At 54.0% G+C, this 17,672-nt stretch overlaps 1 protein-coding gene across 1 annotated transcript in view; it reads left to right on the top strand.

Annotated features, from left to right (window-relative positions):
• Positions 1-385: 385 nt before the first annotated feature.
• Positions 386-17,672, top strand: part of Glut4EF (Glucose transporter 4 enhancer factor) — a 114,742-nt gene continuing 97,455 nt past the window's right edge. Inside the window, exon 1 of the mRNA XM_025305274.1 lies at positions 386-2,700. Within this exon, the coding sequence (XP_025161059.1) occupies positions 2,014-2,700 (687 nt within the window). The 5' untranslated portion in view covers positions 386-2,013. The remainder of the gene's footprint in view (positions 2,701-17,672) is intronic.

Below are 17,672 nucleotides of genomic sequence, written 5' to 3'. Positions count from 1 at the left end.
GCGGAGCGAGGAGCTTTGCCGAGAGAGCGCTGCCGGTCACTCGCGTCGTTTCGTCACCGGCGTTCTCAGCTGACGGCGAGAAGCGGCCGCCTGGGTGTATTTAGCGTCAACAGCTGATCGCCGCCGAGCGGCGACGCACGGCCTGAGAACGGAGAACGGAGAACCGCGAGAGAGCGCGTCCACTCTCGCCTTTTTTGCAGCGGCGGCAGGGAGGAGGAGGAGGAGGAGGAGGAGGAGGAGGAGGAGGAGGAGGAGGAGGAGGAGGAGGAGGAGGGGGAGGGGGAGGAGGGGGGAGGAGGAGGAGGGGGGAGGGGGGGAGGAGGAGGAGAGACACGCTCTCTTCCTCGAAGCATCTCGCGCGAGCGTTCGAGCAGATGCACTACGTCGCAAAGCGTCGGCCCCGTAGAGGAACGCGAGCCGAGTACGCAAGCTCGTGGGGGCGGAGAGCGGTGGGGCGAGAGGCGAGGGGCGACGGGGACGAGATCGGAGTGGAGCGTCTCGGCGAGCGGCTGTCTCTGCTTAGGGCTCTAGCTCGCGATTTTTTCCCGTTCCTCTCGTTGTCCGGGCGGTGGGCCAATCGGAGTAAGTAGGTCAGCGCGCCCGGCCAATCGGCGCTCGAGGCCGGGTCACGTGGCTTTGTTGTTATCTATCAGCTGTTTTTCCCGGACGGTCGGCCGGCCGGCGCGGCGCAGTGAAAGCCGCCTCGTAGTCGCGCTCTCCTCAGTCCTTCCCCGGTCGCTCAGCTGTGCGTCACATGTCGGCCGGCGCGCGAGCTTCTGTCGCGTACCGACTACCGCCGCGCTACAACACCGCACGTACAACTTGAGACCGCCGCGCGGTCAGTCCGCCACTGTCTAACGTCGTGCGCGCGCGCGCGCGCGCGCGTGTGTGTGTACCCCCCCGCCCGTCCCCCCGCCCCGCGTGTACTACCATCGTCGCGTATACGGCGTGCATCCGTAATTCTGTATTATGCTGTCAGCCGCGTGCACGTCAGCGCATCACCACGAATCGATCACGAAGTGCCTCGAGTATGCGGACGGCGTGACGAACCCGGCCGACAGCGCACGCCGCTTTGTTGATACGCTGAATTCTGTGTTCAGGCCGCGGAGGCCGCCGCCGCCGCCGCCGCCGCCGTCGCCGCCGCCACCGCCGCCGCCACCTCCATCCACCAGCGTCTGAGAAGCGGGTGATTTCGCGCGACGACGACGACGACATCAACAACAGGACGACGACCCCTGCGAATTAAGCTCTGCCCGCCGGCCGTCTACGCCGGGCGGCAGGTACACATATACACACAACACACACACATACACATATATACACCCACACGGATATACACTGGTTTTTGCCGTGGTGACATCATCACGCACGGGAAAAGTGCGTGCGGAAAAGCAGGATACGATGACCTAAGGGACGTACGGGCGACAGCGCAGGCAGGTAGCAGCGGTGGAAGCGCGTCCGAGGAAAGAGAGAGAGAGAGAGAGGGAGGGAGGGAGGGAGAGAAAAAGCCAGCGCGCGACGTCACCGAAGGGTCAGTGCCGTTTTTGTTTCGACAGTGCGTGCCAAGTGAGTGAGAGCGCTACATTATTGAGTCAGTGTGCGCGCGCGCGCGCACGCGTGTGTCGGTGTGCGTTATCGCGCTCGGAGTTTCCAACTTTTGTGTCGTGTGTTCACCGACGTGCCGCCGCCGCCGCCGCCGCCGCTGCCGCCGCCGCGTGACTCTGTAGATCTCGGGTACCGTTCTCGAGCGCGTTACGGATCGTCTCTTCATCCCGCTCTCTTCCCCGTGTGTGTCCCCACGAACTACCGTACGCTGTCCGGAGAGCACGAGAGCGTGCGCGTCCGTCTCTCTCTCTCTTTCTCTCCTCTCTCTCTCTCTCTCGGGATCACTCATAGCGGAGTCTGACGAACGAACGAACGAACGAACGAACGAACGAACAAGAAGAAGATCCGAGCGTACGAACGAGTGTCGCGAGTCTCGCGCGATCGTCGCGAGTGGACGAAAAGACGTGAATGAACGGAGTGGCGTATCGTGCTAGCAGTTGGCGTCGTGTCGCGCGTCCGAGTGCCGCCTCGCAGCACGACGACAGCCGGGCGGCAGCCGGGTTTGCGCGTCGCGAGAGGACGATCGCCGGCGCGGGCGTGCGAGCGCGAGCGGAGAGAAAGATAGCCGCGGCAGCGGCGGCGGCAGGATCCGCCGAGGAGCCGCGAGGACGACGACGCGCGTCGCCGAGTGAGGAGATATCGTCGCCTCCGCGGCGGAAGCTGCGAATAATGTCGACCGGCAAGAGGCTGGCGAAGCGCAGCATCATCGGCACCAGGGTGTGCGCGCCCGGCGACGACGGCAAGTACTACTGCGGCGTGATCTACGCCGTGAAGACGTCGCAGCCAGCGGCGGCCGCTGCCGCCGCCGCCGTCGTCGTCGTCGCCGCCGGCGACTCCGCCGGTGGCCAGAGCGTCACGCCGAAGACGCTCTACTCGGTGCGCTTCGATTCCGTGCCGGCCGGGCACCCGCCGAGCGCCGAGTACTCGGACCGTGACCTCATCGGCCCGGGCTTCGGCACCGTCACCAGCACGCGACTTGTGCCCGGTCAGAAGGTCTACCTCACGTACAACGGCCGAGAGATACACGCGGAGGTCACGCAGCATCGCCAACAGCTCGACGAGGTGGACGTGGTCATTGCCCCGAACGGACAGGAGGTGAGTGCCGTCGGCTCGTTGTATGAGCATTGTACTTGCATTGTAAATTCTTCATCGCCGCGCGCGAGCGCGACGACCAACGGGCGAAATTTATCGTTGGCGAACGCTCTCGCGCGCGCGCGCGAGCGATCGCACGTTGCCACGCCGTAAATCTCGCGCGCGAGCGTGGAGGAAGAAAGCGACAGCCGGCTCTCTCTCTCTCTCTCTCTCTCTCTCTCTCTCGCTCGCTCGCTCGCCGGCGTTCGCTCTCTGTCGCTCACGCGCGGCTAGATATCCAGCGGTACGTCGCGTCGCGTCAATTTGACATGGTCTCGCCGAGAGAGTGACGTGTTATTTTCGAAATTACGAGCGGCGCGAAAGCCGCCGCGCCGGCCGGAGCCGATATCGAAATGCGGCGAGCCGGGGCCATCCGTGACTCCGAGGATCAACAAGTTAGCCGGGAATCGACTCCGGGAGAAACTCGCGCGAACGTCGTTGTTCCGCGACGGGGATTATTTTTCCAAGATCCCGGCAACTCTTTCTCTCTCTCTCTCTCTCTCTCTCTCTCTCTCTCTCTCTCTCTCTCTGAGCGATTCCGCCTGGGAGTAGCGAGACAAATTATTTGCGATCGGGAAAACACGTCGATTAAGAATTAACGACGCGCGCTTGTGTCGCATCCAAGGAATCCTGAGAGCGCAGCGAGGGGGAGGGGGAAGAAGGCTTCCTCGAAGAGTTTCTCTCTCGTGAGAACAAAGGAGCGTCTTCGGCGAACCTAGACAGAAACTCGGAGTTTCGACGTGTCGCACGCACGTGCGTTATTTTTCATTTTTGCTCGCGCGGCTCACGGAAATTAAGAAAAGCCCTCCCCCTCTCTCTCTCTCGCGCTCGCTCGCGCGCTCGCGCAGCCATTTATAGAGGCACGATGTGTTGCAGAACACGGTATATTCTTAGTATTAACGGCGCGGGTTAACGCGTGCCTTATAAGAAGATTAACGAATCGGGCGGTGTAATATCGCACGAGCGGCGTGCGCGACGATATGGCGTCATCCCATCGGGTGTATACGCCGCTCCGTCTCTCTCTCTCTCTCTCTCTCTCTCTCTCTCTCTCTCTCTCTCTCTCTCTCTCTTTCTCTCCCTCTCTCTCTTTCTCTCTCTTTCTTTCTTTCTCGCCGTCGACACGCAGAGGCAGGTTAGCACGCGTCGGAGCGGAGAAGCTGAGTGCGCGTGCGCGCGCGCGCGCGCTACCGCCCGCTCGCGCGATGATTGTGCGAATGCTCGCTTCTCCGGAGGAGCGATGAGAGATACGTTTGGTGCGATAACGTCGGCAGTGACGTCACCGAATCACACCGGAGTGTGATCCACTTTCGTCAGAATCGCGCGGCGATTCCTCTTAAAGTCCCGACGACGCGCGGAAGCGCGTTCGCGGAACGCGACACACATATCTAGGGTCTCTCTTTCTCGCCGTCTACGTACCTCCTCCGCCTCCCCCCTCCTCTCTCTCTCTCTCTCTCTCTCTCTCTCTATCTCTATCTCATGAGTAATCGGAGATAACCCGAGCTTACAAAACCTCGCATATCCGGCGGACGACGCCAAACGGCGAGCGAGCTATTAAAAAGAAAGAATCGTAAAATGTCGCGGCGACGCCGCCGGCCGCTGCGCGCGCGCTCGCTCGCTCGTTCGCGCGTGTGTCGTTAATCAGAAAATTTAATTTTCGTGACCTCGTTCCTAAAGTGGACGATCGAGTGGCTGGCCCATTTACGCGGTGCGCATGAGCGCGATGCTCCCTCCGCTTTGACGGGATAGATGATAGTAGGGGGAAAGCGGGGGAAAATGTGGGGAGAGAACGAGAGAGAGAGAGAGAGAGGGGGGGGGGTGGGAGAGCGAGAGAGGAAGCTTCACATCGCACGCGTTGCATCCCAATTCGAGCGCGCGTTGGGCAGATCTGAGGCGCTCGGCATTGGAAAATCCAGCCGTACCTCTTTTCTCCTCCGTTCTTTTCGACCGCGCGTCGCCTTTGACGCGGAAAGCCCCGCTCGTCGCGCGGCAGCGGCTAACGAGGCGATAAGATGTCAAGTAATTCTAATGAGGCGATAACACCTCGGGTTACTTTTTCATCGATTTGTCCGATCGGAACACTACGATCGCGCCGGGTCGTTTCGCCTCGGGAAATTTGCGCTCGCTGAGGTCGACGCGTCTTCGCGCTGCGCCGCGCCGCGCCGCGCCGAACGCAGCGAATTCGCCAAGCCGTTTCGCCGTACGGAGCCGAGGGACGGTAAAATTGAAAGTCGATAAGTGGATGGGTTAACGAGCGGGTTAACAGAGGGAAACGCGCTCGTGTCGCGTTGACGTCACACGATCCGGCGTACACGATCGGCGCGCGCGCGATCCGACAATTTTCTCCCGGGGTCGGCTCGAATTACCTGACATCCCGCCGCGCGCATTTTTGTACGCTCGCGGAAACGCGCGCGCGCGCGGGGCTCGAGATAAACGTACCTTCTTAACCCCAGAAATTACCCCGGCGACAGGTAAAATTTCTCCCGCTCTCGCCTCTCGATCCTCCTCGGCCGTTAACTCGCACCGAATCCGCGCGATTGTTGTTTCGTCTCCCCTCCCTCCCCCCCCGCTTCATCTCCCCACTCGAGAATCCGAACGGAGCGAACAGATCGTCGTCCTCATTCACTCGTCGTCATTAGAAGTAATTTCGAAGCCGACGAAAAATGTCGCACAATGACGCGCGCGTTCGCTCCCGCCCCGACAATTGAATCACTCCGAGGTCGAGGAGCGCCCACGGAAGCGCGAGGCTCTCCCTCGGGAGTGTTGGCGAACGCTCGCCGAAGGTTAAGGAATATCCCCGAGCCCGAGACGAGGGGGGGACGCCACGGTAATGAAGTAACACTCCATTCGAATAATACCCGCTAATCTCCGCTAACACCTGCAGCTCACACGTCGGAGATCTCCCGCGAAGAGGGACTTTAGCCCTCAGTCAGCACGTAGGTATCACGCTCTCGGTGAAGTGTGCGCTGAAGAGGGTACACGTAGTCTCGCGATACCGCTATACGCGAGCGCGCTAAGATTTGTAATGAGAAGCACTGCAGCGGGGCAGGGGCGGCGGCGGTGGTGACTCTCCGTGTAAGCGAGGCGAGTGTGTGTGTGTGTGTGTGTGTGTGTGTGTGTGTGTGTGTGTGTGTGTGTGTGTGTATGTGTGTGTGTGTGTGTGCGAGCGAGCAAGCAAGCAAGCAGCGCGGCTTTATGCGCGCGAAGCGGATACGGTAGTATTCGCCGGTGCACACCGGCTACCGGGGTGACCCCACGTGGAACGCATTAACGCAATATCTCTCTCTACCTCCGTTAGGCAGCTCAGGCGTGACCGGCGCGCGGCTCCATTTCGTAGAAATTGCGGTGCGCCGTGGAAAAACGACTAACCGGATCCGCGCGAGCGCGCGTCCGCTTTTTCGCGACTTTTGTCGTGCAGCGCGCTTTTATGCGCGTCGCCGTTCATGACGACGATGATGGCGGCGGCGGCGGCGGCGGCGGCGGCGGTGCTGATAATGATGCTTTGGCAATCGCTCGGCCGACCGCGGCACGTCTATGATTTACGGCCGAATGCCGGCGACAAATGCGTGATATTTTGTAGCGCACGCATCGCATAGGCCTGCGCGGAGAGAGAAATAGAAAAAGATAGGGAGAAAGAGAGGGAGAGAGAAGGAGAGCTCTGTTATTAGCGGTATCCGGCCGCGCGCGGATTTTCACCGCGAGCGGAGATATCTCGCTTCGGTCTTTTCCCTCGACGGCGAAACAACGCGCGATTCCTCATGTCCGAGGATCCTGCGAGGGTGCTTCGGCCGTGGCTGAAATGTCGACGTGTCCTTACAGCCGCCGTGAACTCCGAATCGTGAGGCGCCGCGACTAATGGGACGGCAGGAATTTCAAGGCGCATCGTGGCGGCGCATTTATTCACGCGCGCTTACACCCGAAAAAAGTATTCTACTTGTAAAGTGATTTTTCTTATAGTCTCATCTTCTAAGCGAAGCATTTGATAGAAAAAGGATCCCTCCTTCGATAAGACGGTTAAAGTGAAGCATTCACCTAAAATTTATTAGATATTATTCCAACTGTTTTCCTCTTATTTCAAGAGAATTTCCTCTTGTATCAATTGATTTTCCTCTTGTATGAAGAGAAATATGTCGATTTGAAGGTCGGCTTCATTTGCTCTACTTCCAGACACGAACGAAAAAATAATCATATGCTCATGGGTCAAAATATTTGGAACGCTTTTTGAAAAAGATGTGTGTTGCTGTAACATATGACGAAGATAATTTACTCGTCTTTGCACTGAGCAAAAAATTGTATTAAAATTAAGCAAATATTTGTTCGAAAATACGACTGTGAATACATTTACTTAAATTAAGCAATTATTTTCTAAAATTCAAGAAAAAAGTTTACATTCAGAGAATCTCTGTATTTTATTTTAGATTTTATTTTAGATTATTTTAGAAATTAGTCGCTTAATTTGAATATATTTATTCACAGTCGTATTCCAACACAAATATCTGTTTAATTTTAATCTGTACAATCTTTTCTCAGTATGGTCAGACATACAGTTTATAATCTATTGCAAGATGTTGAGTAATATATTCTTTTTTTTTAACTATGTTTCGTACAATTGGTTGTGATGAACATCTTTGCAGCTATAAAGTCCGTAACAAAACTGATTGGAATTTATTTGTTTTTCTCATCTTATTTCATTCGTGCCTATACTTGTTGTAGAGCTAGAACCAGAAGTACATCTTTACACACATATTACTTTTCGCTGAACATTATAATTTTTTCAAATTAACTAGTATATAATCAGTAAGAATAAATAATAATTCCTTTAAAAAAAAAATGAAATAATCTGTACAAGAGGAAATTTATATTAAAATCAATAAGATTTGCTTTATACATATAACATGTAATCCCTCTAACTTTAAGAGTGATATGTTTATAGTATTTTCCACTTAATTCTTGAGGAATCCTCTTGAGGCCGTGACATATAACAACAAAATCCTCTAAAATTTAGATGACTCCGCTTGTTCTGAAATCACTTTTTCTTTTGGATGCACAGACTTTTCGCGGGCCGCGAAGTCGCTGAACCGCGCCAAGTTCAAGTTGCAGGGCGAGAGGAGGGCAGCCCTGTTCGCGCGCAACGGGGGTGGGAGAGTAGCCGGGTGATTTTCCGGGCGAGTTTCCGCGAATTCTCGCGCGCCGATGGACGCGGGTGTTTTCACGCGGCTCCGGGCGTGCGGGCTCGCGTGAAATGTTAATTCACCATTAACCTTTAACCACTCACGTCGACCGGGGCCACCCTGACGGGGTGATGTTGCTCCGTGCCGCGCGGCCGAGCGCGCGTTGTTCGGCTCGAGCCGCCGAAAATGCCGAAATGCGTACGATTTCGCCGATTATCGATTACGTCGTTGGAGCTGCAGCCCGAAGCGGCGTCGACGCACAGACCGGGAATGAAACGCGTCTCTCAATCGCGAACATCATTGCGATCCGCGCATACGCGAAAGCGATAAAATATTCATTCAGCGAATGTAAAGTCCGCCGAGAGAGCGTGTCGCGTAAGCAACTAAAGGTTAACGACGTAAATGAGCGAGGTGGCAAGCAAGCGTGTATATTTCTCTGACGCGCGAGGCGACGCGACGCGACGCGACGCGACACGACGCGACGCGCAATACGCGCGCGGGACTGCGAAGAAAACACGATTTCCCGGCTGCGTCGTCGTTATCATCGGCCGCTCGCACGTGCGAGCGGCGACGATCTTTCGCGCGGCTCGAGGCGAATCAGCCGCCTCGAGCCGGCGCGAGCGAGCGGCTCGTACCTCGTATTCGGAAACGAGCGCGGATCGAAGCTTTCTCAATCAACACGACGTATAATTATCCCGTTGAAACGCGAAACGCGCAGCAGCTCTCTCGGGGCGCTTGGCCGAGGCTCCGAGGAGTGACTAATGCGACGACGGCGAGAGCGTCTCGTGCCAGGAGGAGCGTCGCCTCGGCGACGAGCCGCGCGGCCGATCAGCCGAGAGCGGATAAGAGAGGCGACTTATCGGTCGCAGCCTTGCGACAGGTCGAGTCATTGAAATCGCGGCGCGGCGCGATTGAGCACCGCTGGCGAGTGCATTTCTCACTGCGACGGGAAGGTGACGGCGGAACTCTGCGGCGCAACGCGCTCGAGGAGCCGGGAGTGCCGATGACGACGACGACGACGATGGCGAGTTAGCCGGCCGGCGCTCACGGAAATATCCGAGCCGCGGGATGCATGCGAAATAATGGCCGCGTTTAACGGTGTCACGGTGGTCAGCGGCACGGAGTGCGCGCCGGGCGTGAGCCGATTGAGAAAGAGACCCCGTGCGCGCACTTGGTGCGCGGATCCAAAGATAGATATCCCGGCACCGCCACCGCTACCCGCCGCCGAACCTGACTGGCCCCCCCGATTGTGCGCGAGCCGCGCGACGTAAACAACGCGCGCGCTACTCGCGCGTCTACTCCGACGTCTGAGTAGACGAATCTCGCGGATGGTGCCCAAGGTCGGCGGGGAACCGCCTGACCGGCGCGCGGGGCGGTAGCTTTGCCGCCGCTTTGTCGACCTACCGCATGCGCGCGCGCGCCCGCGCGTCTTCGAAGCGTCTCATCCGGAACACTTTGCTCGAGAACAACTTCCGTTTCTCTTTCGTTTCGCTAATCTGCTGCGCGACTTTGGTCTCATCTCGTTCGAACGTTCCTCTTCAGCGACCTCGCAAACATCGCACTCGCTAATCCCAGTAATTCATCCGTTAAGCGCTCTCTCTCTCTCTCTCTCTCTCTCTCTTCACAACTCGCGCTTTTCGCGCAGACAAACAGCCGGCCGGAGGACCGCGTGTCGTCAGGGGAGGGGGGAGGGAGGGCGCGAGTGCCGACCAACTGGGAACTGCTTGGAACGACCGAACGGTGTGTATCTCTGCGCGTTGTGAAATTAACACGCACAAATATTTGTCCGAGCGTTCGCCTCGCGCGCCCCTCCTCGCTCCTTGGAGCGACGGGCCGACGGGCGCGTGGCGTCGCGAATGTTTCTCCGTCGACCGCGTAATCGGGCTGCATTATCTACGCCCGGCTACGCTTCCGGCAAATACGCCTTCTTATCTCTCGACCGGCACGACTCTTGGTTTTAATATCTTCACGGTTTTTCGCCGTGTCCTCACGCTTATCCGCGGAAGCTGGGTCGTCGTCGTCGTCGTCGGAGGAGGAGGAGGAGGAGGAGGAGGAGGAGGACGACGACGTGCCGGCATTCGGCTGGGACACCTCGTCCGTCCAACAGCTGCCGACAGCCGCAGAGATGATATCCAAACGTATAATTCATCGCTCCAGTTGCTCTCACCGCGCTGCGGCAGGTGGCCAATCTCTCTTTCTCTTTCCCCGGTCAGATCTCGTCCCGTCTCGTCAAGGTTATCGCCAAGTTAGAGCCCGGGGATCCGTCACGGGCGGGGATTTGCCGGCGACGAAGGCGCGGTCGCCGCCGTTTCGTGCGAATTCGTTTCGGGAGGATTTCCGCGAGAAGGAACGCTCGAATGTCGTTTGGACTCGCGCTCTTGAGAAATACACGCGCATTGTCGCGCGGCCGGAGAAAGCAGCCTGCGTTCTCGGTCGCCCGATATCTCGAAATTATCGAGCCACCGCGGTAATCTCGATACACGACGATCGGTCGTCGTAAAGCGCGCGGGCGGGGACTAGTCGTGAGGTCATGGAGCTCGAATAAGCGAAGCAAGTTTTCTCGCCAAGTGTAGGGTGAGTCCGGGTATAATAGATGGGCATAGTTTTTTTTAATTGGAAATAACCCATCTGTATTATTGCAATGAATGATCAACAACATATTAACACACTCAGTGGGAGATAATGTTCGAGGAGAATTTTTGCGAAAGAAAAAATTCATGGGACGTCAATAATAACGAAATATTAAAAATATTCTAGGACGGATAGATGGTCATACGTGTGAAAAGGGATAGTTGGGAATGCCTGTAATAATATAGAAATTTATCTTTATTTTTTTTAAATATTTTATATCCTTTTATTAATTATTAACCTTTTTATTAATCCTTTTATCAATTATTAATAAGACAAAACAAGCTTTTCCACAAGCTTCTTGTAGAAACCGAGGACAACATTGGAGAGAAAGTTGAAAAGTTACAACATAGATAAAGGCCCTATAGAGAAACATTGTTCATTAAAGAGAGAAAAGAAAAAGAAATCTATTCGGCATCTTTGAACGAAACAAGAAGCTGTTTAAAATGTATTGAAGTTTTTTTTAATGCTAAGGCATCTAGAAAACATCGATCCGATATCCATTGTTTGCTATTTTTCTTGCTGAGTAGGCTGCCCATCTAACTCTGATAAAAACGAACCATCTATCCCGTTTGGAAAGTCGCGTAAAGATGCGTATACCGCGTGAAACGTAGTCTCGGTGACGAATTTTGAAGTGACGAATTTTGAGTACGCAAGTACGAGGTTCTTTTGGTCGTTTAAGCTCAGGTCTAATGTTGCAACTCAAAATAAACCGTATTCGCAAGGTATTTTTCTGACATACGAAACACACATGTCGGAGGTTAATAGGAACATCAAATATTCACTTACTCGCAATAATGGTGTTTTTGTGCGTCAGGAAGAGACACGCCTACTCGTCACAGTATAAAAAAGAACAGTAGGTTCACTCGGTGGCGGTGCTTTTAATCTCAGGTGCTACAAGACCGCCATGTTATTGGTTGTGCGCGGGTTATAATTTGAATGAATAGTAGCTAAAACAGATTTATTGCTGTTTTTCAATATTTACTGTCTAATCTATAATATACATTATAAAATAATATAAAAACATGAACTATTGTTAATATAATATGTTAGTAATATTATAATTGATAATATATAGTATATTACTAATTATAATATATATATATATATATATATATATATATATATATATACACAGGGTGCTAAATTTCAAACGTAACAGGTAAAAAATCTCGAAAACTAAATGATATTGAGGTCCGCCTTTTTTTTTTATATTGTATTGTTTCGAAGGGGACACATTTTGATTAAAACAAAATTTAACACTTTGCAAATTCAAATTTGCACTTTTGCAGTTTATCATACAACATTGATACCCACCTGTTTCATTCGTTTCACTGATTTTAATAAAACAACAATATATTAAAAATTCGGTCATATGGTTAATCGTTGCTTACACTTACACATTTTGACAGCTATTGGCTGCCATATTGTTGGTTGTGCAGTTCGGTCATGCGCGACATTAACAAAATTATGACAATTGACCATTTATCCCCTATGTCTATTTATCCCGGACTTAGCCTATTTCTTCCGTTGCGTCGAAAGGTTGCGGGAAAAATACACTTTCCGACATATTTTTCAATACTTAATCTTATCACATTTAGATTTCCTTCTTAGCCCCAATAAGCAACTTACTAATCGTATCATTGAGGATATATGCAACATGCAGTTGTTAATCGAATAAGGATTAACGAGCAAGTGGGTACGCGAAACTTTACGGAAAAAGTACGAGTCGATTGAAGATACGCGTCAGCTAATAATCTCATGATCGGTCGGAGGACGATCGACGCGAGACGAGCGAGACGCCGCTACGTTCCGCGCGCGTGCGCCGGCGGCAGGTGACTTTGTTGCTCCCAAAGGTACCTATTATTTTGCTAATTTCGCGCGCCACGTGTTTGTCCACCAGTGGCTTTTTACGCCTCGAGCCGACGAGCGACGAGAGCACTACGCACTGCGACGCGGAGTACGAGTGTTGTTGCGTCGTTCATAATCTCCGTCGGATGATTCAAACATCTCGGCGGCTTTTGAAATATTTCGTCGGATTCTCTTTCTCTCTCTCTCTCTCTCTTGTTGACGTCGCGTTAGTCAGCAACGCTCTTGAAAGCTACCATCGAATATCACCCCGCTAATTTTTCTCGTTACGTTTGTGGCAAAGCGAGGATTGATTTGTTTCATCGTAATGTTGTCACCACACTCGATGGCGTGAATAAATAAAAATTATACTATAAAATTGGTATCGTCGGTGCGCTTGCGTTTTTTAATGAGATGAAAAATTTGCACGGGGTGAAATTTCAGTCGTGGTAGCCGTTGATGGTTAACGCGCGCGTTCCCCAGGTCGAATCGTGTCTGTGCGCCAGTGAGTGTCCTGTGCGCAAGTGAGTGTCCTGTGCGACGAGAAGCAGCCAGGAGCAGGACGCGGGGACACCGGACGATGCGAACAGCGATGTATCTCCAAGTGTGTCGAGTTATTTATTATAGCGGGCTCTCTTGTTGTAACGGACGTTCGGCGGGATCATCGAGAGCGGAGCGGATTTATTTTCAAGTCGAAATAGAAATTCAAAGCCGAGTCGAAGGTGAAGATCGCGCCGCGAGGCAAAATTTCGAGTTTCTTTCCACGAGACTGACGTTCACGGTCTGTCTCTGATCGACAGCCATAACTTCGCGAAGCCCTGTGATTCTCTGATTTTTCACTCGCGCACTTATCGCGATCATTGATCTCTCACAAGAGACAAAAGATAAACAGCTGAGCGGTCACTCGCGCTTTTCGCCGAAGATGATTTCCGCCACAATTTACATCAGCACGCGCGCGCCGGCCTAAATCTCGCCGCGAGGTTTGTTTTCCTAATGATGCTCCCGAAGCCCGCACGTTTTTAGGATCCATCGGCAGCTTTTTTCGCGTCTGCTTTTAGCGTCTAGGTTGTAGCCAATCGGAATTTAAAGCCTTGTTGACGTCTGCGCAAACGCTGTTGCACCTCTCGCCTCTTGCAACTCTTTCCCTCTCACTTTTGACCGCTCAAATCCCACCAAGATGCTCCGCTGAGCTTCCAAGCTGAAGGCACGACTCGCCGCCGCCGATGACGACGACGGAGTCGTCGCTCGCCGACCGGAGCAAATGAAGCCATGGTGCTCGCCAGGTGTTGCATTAGACGTTACCTGGAACACTCGTCGGCGCGTCGTGCAACTGGCAGATTACGCGCCGATAATATCGTAAGAGGCGGATCCGCCGCGGTGTCATTAACACGTCGTTTGTCATCGCATTGTTGCGGTCGAGCGCGCCACGGAATTCGGCGTCATCGCGGCGCTCGGCGTCCGAGAGAGAGAGAGAGAGAGAGGGGGGGAGGGGGAGTCGCCGGCGGGCTCTCTCTCTCTCTCGCGCGCGCGCGCGCATCGTCGATCATTCGGAACGGCGTTCGCGCGATGATTCGCGAGATTTCTCGCCGCTGCGCTGGAATTATGTCATACGCGCTCACGTCGCTCGGTCGGCCGGTCGGTAAATAGGTTACGCAAGATGGATCACGGATATCTGCTGCGCGTTCTCGCTCGTTCGGCTCGCTATTAACTAGGCCGGCGCGAGAAGGCGGCCGGCGGTGTGTGCGCGCGTTGTTCGCGAGAGTAACAGCGAGTCCGCGCGTCCGTGATAAACAGCGTGAGAGAGAGGGGGGGGAGAGAAAGAGAGAGAAGCGGCTGAAGTGAAGTGCGCACCGTGGTTGCCCACGTTGCGACTTAATGTGTTGCGGCTTTCCTCGTGGCTCGTCATAGCGATCTGTTATCCGCGCCGGCCTGCCGGCCGGCCGGCTGGCTGGTCGTGAGTGCGTGCAGCCGCGCCGCGCCGCGACTTTCCTCTTTCTTTATTTATTTATTAATAATCAGACACGCCTGTTACCACGAAGCGAGCGGGCGGGCGAAGTCGATGAACCCGATCGCGCACAGACGCCTCGGGGGATTACCAGTGCGACGGCGGCGGCGGCGGCGGCGGCGCGAGTTCGATTTCTAGACGCTCCTCCGACGATTTCTTCCGTCGTCGTCGTCGTTGTCGTCATTACGGAATGTCGAAGGTTCCGCTTGCGACATCGCGAGCTTTCTCGCGATTCCGTCGCGAGATTAATCGCCCACGAGCGATCGCCGCCGCCGCGCTGAGGTGAAAAGTCTCTCGCTCTCTTCTTACACAACCGCTGTTTTATGCGAATTATCTTTTTACGCGAAAGAAAGAGAGAGAGAGAGAGAGAGAGAGAGAGAGAGGGCAACTCCAGCTATCTTTGTTGAAACGTGGGAATGATGGACGCTCGAAAGCGCAGATACATCGATTGACGCGACGTGACGCGGCCCGGCGGAAGGTAAAAAAATAAACTGACCTTCTGCCAAAGTTTCCTCGCGGTGCACGTCTAGACGAGGCTCCATTTGCTTTTTTCTGTCCCCCCCCCTCTCTCTCTCTCTCTCTCTCTTTCTCCCGTGTCCGGTAACTGCGCGTCGAAACGCGTCTCGGCCGCGTACACATCATCAGCTGTTTCAACTCGGGACAAAGATCTCCTTCTCCTTCTCGCGGCTCGCGCGCGGTCGTTAACGACGGTCGCGCCGAACGCGAGAAACGCGGCTCCGAGTCGCTCTCGACCGGCCTTAAATGCCATTCGGTCGCCGCTCGCAAAACAGCGCTCGGACGCGGAAAGTCCGTGACGCAAGCGTGGCGGAAGTTCATCCATCCACTCGAGCTCCTCCTCGCGCAACGACGAGCGAGCGTCACCGATATTCCCGGAGCGCGCGCGCGCTCAAACGCGCCGCTATAATTCGCGCCCGGCGCGATCCGATTCCGTAATGCAGCGCGCGTGGCCGCGTATCGAAACCTGTTTACCCGCGAAGAAGCAATTTTTACCGCGCAGGGTGGCTAAGTGGGTAGATAGAGGTAGAGGTAGAGGTAGAGGTAGGTAGGTAGAGAGCGTACACAGTCGGCCGAGCGAGCGAACGAGCAGGAGCAGGTAAGATAAGGCGGGTGACATAACGCCGCGCGTCAAAGCCGCTGCGGTCGAGCAGCGGCGCGCGCGCACCTTTCTCTCGGCGAATTGACGCTCGAATTGGCGCTCGAATTCGACTTTGGATACGATACGGCCGAGCGGCGGCCGCTCGCTCGTGAAACTCCGCGCCTTTTAGCGGGCCCCGATACACGTACACGCACACGCTCATACACATACACAAATACGCCTCGCCTCGAATTGTCGAGCTGATAGTCAGTCGGCCCTTCCCCCTTTGCGGCCGCGCGCGCGCGCGATTCGACCGGCTGCTGCAACGACGGCGGCGGCGGCCTGTCTCTACGTGTGTGCGTGTCGCAATCGTTAGCATAGCCGGGCACAATCACCTTGGATATTGGAACGGCTTTGTGCCACCGCGCCGCGCGCGCGCGCGCGCGCGCGATGCATATGCGGCACACGCGTGCGATCGCGCGTGCCTCTCGCGAGGCTCGCGCCGTCGAAACGCGCGCGCGAAGAGGCTCAGCGCGCTGCCAGCGACGGGCTCTCGATAAGTTGCGCATCGTCGCGGCGACGACGGAGTCGGGGCGGAATTGCGAAATGGAACGTGCGTGCCGCGGTATGCCCTCGCCCGGCGACGGCGGCAGCGTCGTCGTCGTTCTGGAATTCCATCGGACGAAATAATCGCCGTTGACTCGCCGCCCACGCCTCGCCTCGAGCGGCGGAATGAGAGCGTTCATATCGAAACGTTACGGCCGACTCCGTCGTCGCCGTCGCCAGGAACGGCGATTCGTCGGCCACGCCGTGCTGCTCGACGGCGATTTTCTGCGATCCGACGCGAGATTCGAACGCGACAGCAACGCGCTGATGCCGAGAGTGCGAGTGACAAACGACGCCGCCGCCGTCGCCGTCGCGCGATGCACTTCAGATCGGCAGGCTGTGCTATGCAGAACAAGTGGAGTCTGAGCAGCTGAGCGCGCGAGGATTAATGTGCGCGCAAACCGTGTCGCGGTGCTCTCGTGCTTTCGTCCTTCCGAGCGCGATTGTCGCGGGGAAGAGACCCGAGTGGAAACATTGATAGGGCTCTGGTAAGGGCCTGATTATTTTCACCTAACATTAATCGGACCCTGGTAGTGGGGGTAGAAAGACAAAGGCCCTGCAAGATGTGTAATAGATGGTTTAACGAGTCTTTATAAGGCGCAATACTATGAGGATCTTATGAAGCAATGTTAATAGAGCCTTATAAGGAAATATTTTTATTATTGCTTGAGTAAAAATATTCCTTCTTTTCATTTCAAGAAATTTAGAGTGTAATTTCTTTATTTCTTTATAATATAACGTTGTTGGTACACAACAAAAATCGTTTGTTTTAAAAATATAGCATACTTTACAATAAAATATAGCGTTTACGTATGAAAATCTTGCTACTATTTTTATGAAAGTTTGCTCTTTGAAAAAAGCTTTAAAAGAACCAGATAGAGCATACCTGCTAAAACAATGATTAAACTATGACAATTTTATTACACGCTTCAGATCTTATTAATTTTCTATAACAAAACTTGATTTTGTATATCTAAAGAAATCCTTCTAAGGCCTTTCTCAGCTTTCCCTCATCAAAGCTTTATTTATTAAATCTAAAGCATCCCTCAAAAATTCATCTCGGGGCCTGATGTAGTAATAATAATCCCTTTTTAGGCCATCTTACTTTCAGCCCTATCGCGGCCTTATGCTTCATGAGGATGACCCTGACAAACTTTTTGCTCGGGGAGAGGATGTATCCGATCGGACACGTTTTCCCGTTGCTTTTCGGTATTCATTAAAAGCCTTTTTATTCACTTTGAGCAAGCTTTTAATTCGCCAGCGAATCCGCTCGATTTTATTTGCTAGCTATTTAAAATTTAGAAGACGCGACAAGTTGCTAGCGGCGGTCGCTGCGCCGGAAAATCGGATGCATGTTGAGCTTTGACCGCTCTTCGACGCCGCACTTTCCAAATTTTAGACGCCAGCAAATAAAAATCGAGAAATAAAAAAATCGCTGTTGAATCAAGCGGCTTGCTCGAAGCGAGCGATAAAAACGCAGCACCGTGTTAAATCAGCCTTTATCCGCCGATTTCGCGTCCGTCAGTTCTACGTTCGTCTCGGCGCATCATCCGTCACTCGCGTCGACGAACGCGGAAGGAGCGTT

This window comes from Harpegnathos saltator, unplaced genomic scaffold (genome assembly GCF_003227715.2).
Source record: "Harpegnathos saltator strain DR-91 unplaced genomic scaffold, Hsal_v8.6 scaffold688, whole genome shotgun sequence".
NCBI lineage: Eukaryota > Metazoa > Arthropoda > Insecta > Hymenoptera > Formicidae > Harpegnathos > Harpegnathos saltator.
The sequence above is the reverse complement of the archived record's forward strand: the minus strand, read 5'-3'. Positions and strand labels throughout refer to the sequence as shown.